The sequence below is a fragment of the Sinocyclocheilus rhinocerous genome, unplaced genomic scaffold (genome assembly GCF_001515625.1).
Source record: "Sinocyclocheilus rhinocerous isolate Xijiao unplaced genomic scaffold, SAMN03320098_v1.1 scaffold1201, whole genome shotgun sequence".
NCBI lineage: Eukaryota > Metazoa > Chordata > Actinopteri > Cypriniformes > Cyprinidae > Sinocyclocheilus > Sinocyclocheilus rhinocerous.
This window is the reverse complement of record NW_015654059.1, coordinates 479,239-482,227: the sequence shown is the minus strand read 5'-3', so window position 1 is coordinate 482,227 and position 2,989 is coordinate 479,239. Positions and strand designations below refer to the sequence as shown.

The following is a 2,989-nucleotide window of genomic DNA, read 5'->3' as shown; positions in this document are numbered from 1 at the left end:
TTTTATATATATATATATATATATATATATATATATATATATAAACACTACCGTTCAAAAGTTTGGGGTCGGAAAGATATGTATGTTTTTAAAGAAGTCTCTTATGCTCACCAAGGCTGCATTTATTTGATCAAAAATCAGCAAAAACAATAATATTGTAAATTATTATTGCAATTTAAAATGTTTTTTATTTTTATTTATTTTTAAATAAAAATGATTAATTTATTACTGCAGTCTTCAGTGTCATATGAGCCTTCAGAAATCCTTCTAATATGCTGCATTTCTTTTTATTAACAATATTGAACAGTTGTGCTGCTTTATATTTTTCTGGAAACCGAGATACGTGTTTTTTTTCAGGATCCTTAGATGAATAGGAAGTTTAAAAAACAGCATTTATTTGAAAGAAATATGTTACTTAGAACATTTTCACTTTTAATCAGTTTAATGGTAGTAATATCTTTTTTTTTTGAACGGTAATGTACGTACTCCTATTTCTTCATTCAAGTACTTATACTGTTTATTTAAATTGGTTTGTAATTATTGACTCTCTTTTCCTGTAGTTAATTGACCTGAGTTCTCCTCTTATAAAGTGGAGTCCAGAGGACAAGAACGAAAATGCTGAGAATGCGGCTCCACTGATCGACTTGTCTTTTTAGAGGACCTGCAAAATTTACTGTGAACTGTGCCAAGAAAAAAGAATTAACTGGAGCGTTTCATACTGTTGAAATTAATTTCAAGAGGGAGCATGGATGATGCTGCTGTGCTTTATTAGCCTTTGTGCTTTTATTTGTGTTGTCTGTCCTTCGTGATTGTAATTATGGTGATTTGCAGTATTTTAAAAATGAAAGTTGTTGTATTTCTCCCAAAACGTACAAATAAATGTTACATTTACAACATAAGCCATTACTTTTGTTTTTTTGGTAACATTTCAAGAAATATATCACACACAAACCTCCTCCTATACAGTAGGGGTCGCTATGCATTTATTGTTTTCAGACTTGGCATCTGAAGTATAGAAGAAGACGCCCATAGAGCGGCAGCTTCGTTTAGCAAATTCGATGTTTACTTCAACCACTAAATTAAAAATGCACTTTGCTTGATAATTTACCTTAATATATTTGTGCATCTTAACTTGTGATGTAAAAATGTCAACGCTTGTCTTAGACAATGGTGCGAACTTCGCTAAAATCGGGTACAGTCATGAGAAAGTCAGGTAACGTTACAGTCTTTTATTATGTCTTCCCTTATTGTTCAAAATTATTTTATGGTCGTTATATTGAGCTAAATGCAGAATATTATTTTTCATTAGCGTTATCCCAAATGGCCAATTCCGTTCGAAGACCTCCAGGCTGAAAACATTCACTGCCAGTCAGCTGGATGAAATCAAAGACCCGTCCGGACTCTTCTATATCCTCCCGTTTCAAAAGGTATGGCCTCGATATGAATTATAAACTTCACTGCATGCTATATAAAGCGACTTACTTAATCTCTTTTGCGTCTATGTCAGGGGTATCTTGTAAACTGGGATGTGCAGCGCAAAGTCTGGGATCATCTGTTTGGAAAAGATATGTTTAAGGTACTAGAATGATTACAAACATATCACGTTTTATGAATGTACAGTATGAGATATTCAGCCTGTTTGCAGGTGGACTTTGCGGATACCAACATTGTGATAACAGAACCGTACTTCAACTTCAGCTCAATTCAAGATACCATGAATGAGATTCTATTTGAAGAATATCAGTTCCAGTCAGCACTCAGAATTAATGGTAAGTTTAGTGTACTAGGATTCAGCCATAGGATTCTATTCTAAGTCTTTATTCTATAAATCTGATGATGTCATTTAATTTTTCAGCTGGATCTTTGAGTGCTCATCAATACTTCCATGAGAACAACTCTGAGCTGTGTTGCATTGTGGTGGACAGCAGCTTCTCCTTCACGCACATTGTTCCTTATTGCAGGGGAAGAAAGATGAAAGAGGGCATTTGCAGGTGAGCTGCTAATTAGCCCAATATAATTCTATAAAGTTCTATAAGTGCTGAAGATCTTTTTATAAATCTCTTTGCACTTCCTAGGATAAATGTTGGAGGAAAGCTGCTCACCAACCATCTGAAGGAGATCATTTCATACAGGTAGGCTTTGCGCCATTTAAGTAAGTATATTCTTTGTCAGTTCTTCCTTACAACAGATTTCTCCTTGAGCTTGTGACAATTTTGTCTTAAAGGCAGCTGCATGTGATGGATGAGACTTATGTGATCAATCAGGTCAAGGAAGATGTGTGTTATGTGTCACAAGATTTCTACAAGGACATGGAGATTGCACAGTAAGTTTGCATCAACTGGATTGTTGTGCATATATACATATATACACCCACAAGCACACAAAAGTAATACTTCTATTCAGCAAGGATGCATGAAACTGATCAAAAACATTTAGAATTTTACAAAACATTTCTATTTCAAATAAATGCTGTTCTTTTGAACTTTCTGTTCATCAAAGTCTTCTGAAAAAAATGTATCGCGGTTTCCAGTAAAATATTTAGCAGCACAACTGTTTTAAACATTGATATTAAGAAATGTTTCTTGAGCAGCATATCAGAATGATTTCTGAAGGATCATGTGACACTGAAGACTGGAGTAATGATGCTGAAAATTCAGCTTTGCATCACAGGAATAAATTATATTTTAAAATATATTTAAAAAAAAACAAAGTTATAAGTTACTTATTTTAAAATGTAATAATATTTCACAATATTATTGGTTTTACTGTATTTTTTATCAAATAAATGCAGCCCTGGTGAATATATATATATATATTTTTTTTTTTAGTTCAAAAATCTTTTGGATAGTGTATAGTATATTTCATTCTGGTGATTTCACAGATTGAAAGGTGAAGATAATACGGTTATGAGAGACTATGTGCTGCCGGATTTCAGCTCTATCAAAAAGGGATTTTGCAAGGTAAGCAATTTAGTGTATAATAGTTCGAA

General features: G+C 33.1%; 2 protein-coding genes across 2 annotated transcripts in view; both read left to right on the top strand.

Annotated features, from left to right (window-relative positions):
* LOC107716624 (G2 and S phase-expressed protein 1-like) overlaps positions 1 to 568 on the top strand; it is a 6,475-nt gene extending 5,907 nt beyond the window's left edge. The window contains exon 12 of the mRNA XM_016523117.1: positions 561 to 568. Coding sequence (XP_016378603.1) covers positions 561 to 568 — 8 coding nt within the window. The remainder of the gene's footprint in view (positions 1 to 560) is intronic.
* A 416-nt stretch (positions 569 to 984) lies between these two features.
* Positions 985 to 2,989, top strand: part of LOC107716686 (actin-related protein 6-like) — a 5,070-nt gene continuing 3,065 nt past the window's right edge. The window contains exons 1-8 of the mRNA XM_016523194.1: positions 985 to 1,213; positions 1,310 to 1,427; positions 1,508 to 1,576; positions 1,646 to 1,769; positions 1,856 to 1,991; positions 2,076 to 2,132; positions 2,225 to 2,323; positions 2,882 to 2,960. Of these exons, the coding sequence (XP_016378680.1) occupies positions 1,146 to 1,213; positions 1,310 to 1,427; positions 1,508 to 1,576; positions 1,646 to 1,769; positions 1,856 to 1,991; positions 2,076 to 2,132; positions 2,225 to 2,323; positions 2,882 to 2,960 (750 nt within the window). The 5' untranslated portion in view covers positions 985 to 1,145. The remainder of the gene's footprint in view (positions 1,214 to 1,309; positions 1,428 to 1,507; positions 1,577 to 1,645; positions 1,770 to 1,855; positions 1,992 to 2,075; positions 2,133 to 2,224; positions 2,324 to 2,881; positions 2,961 to 2,989) is intronic.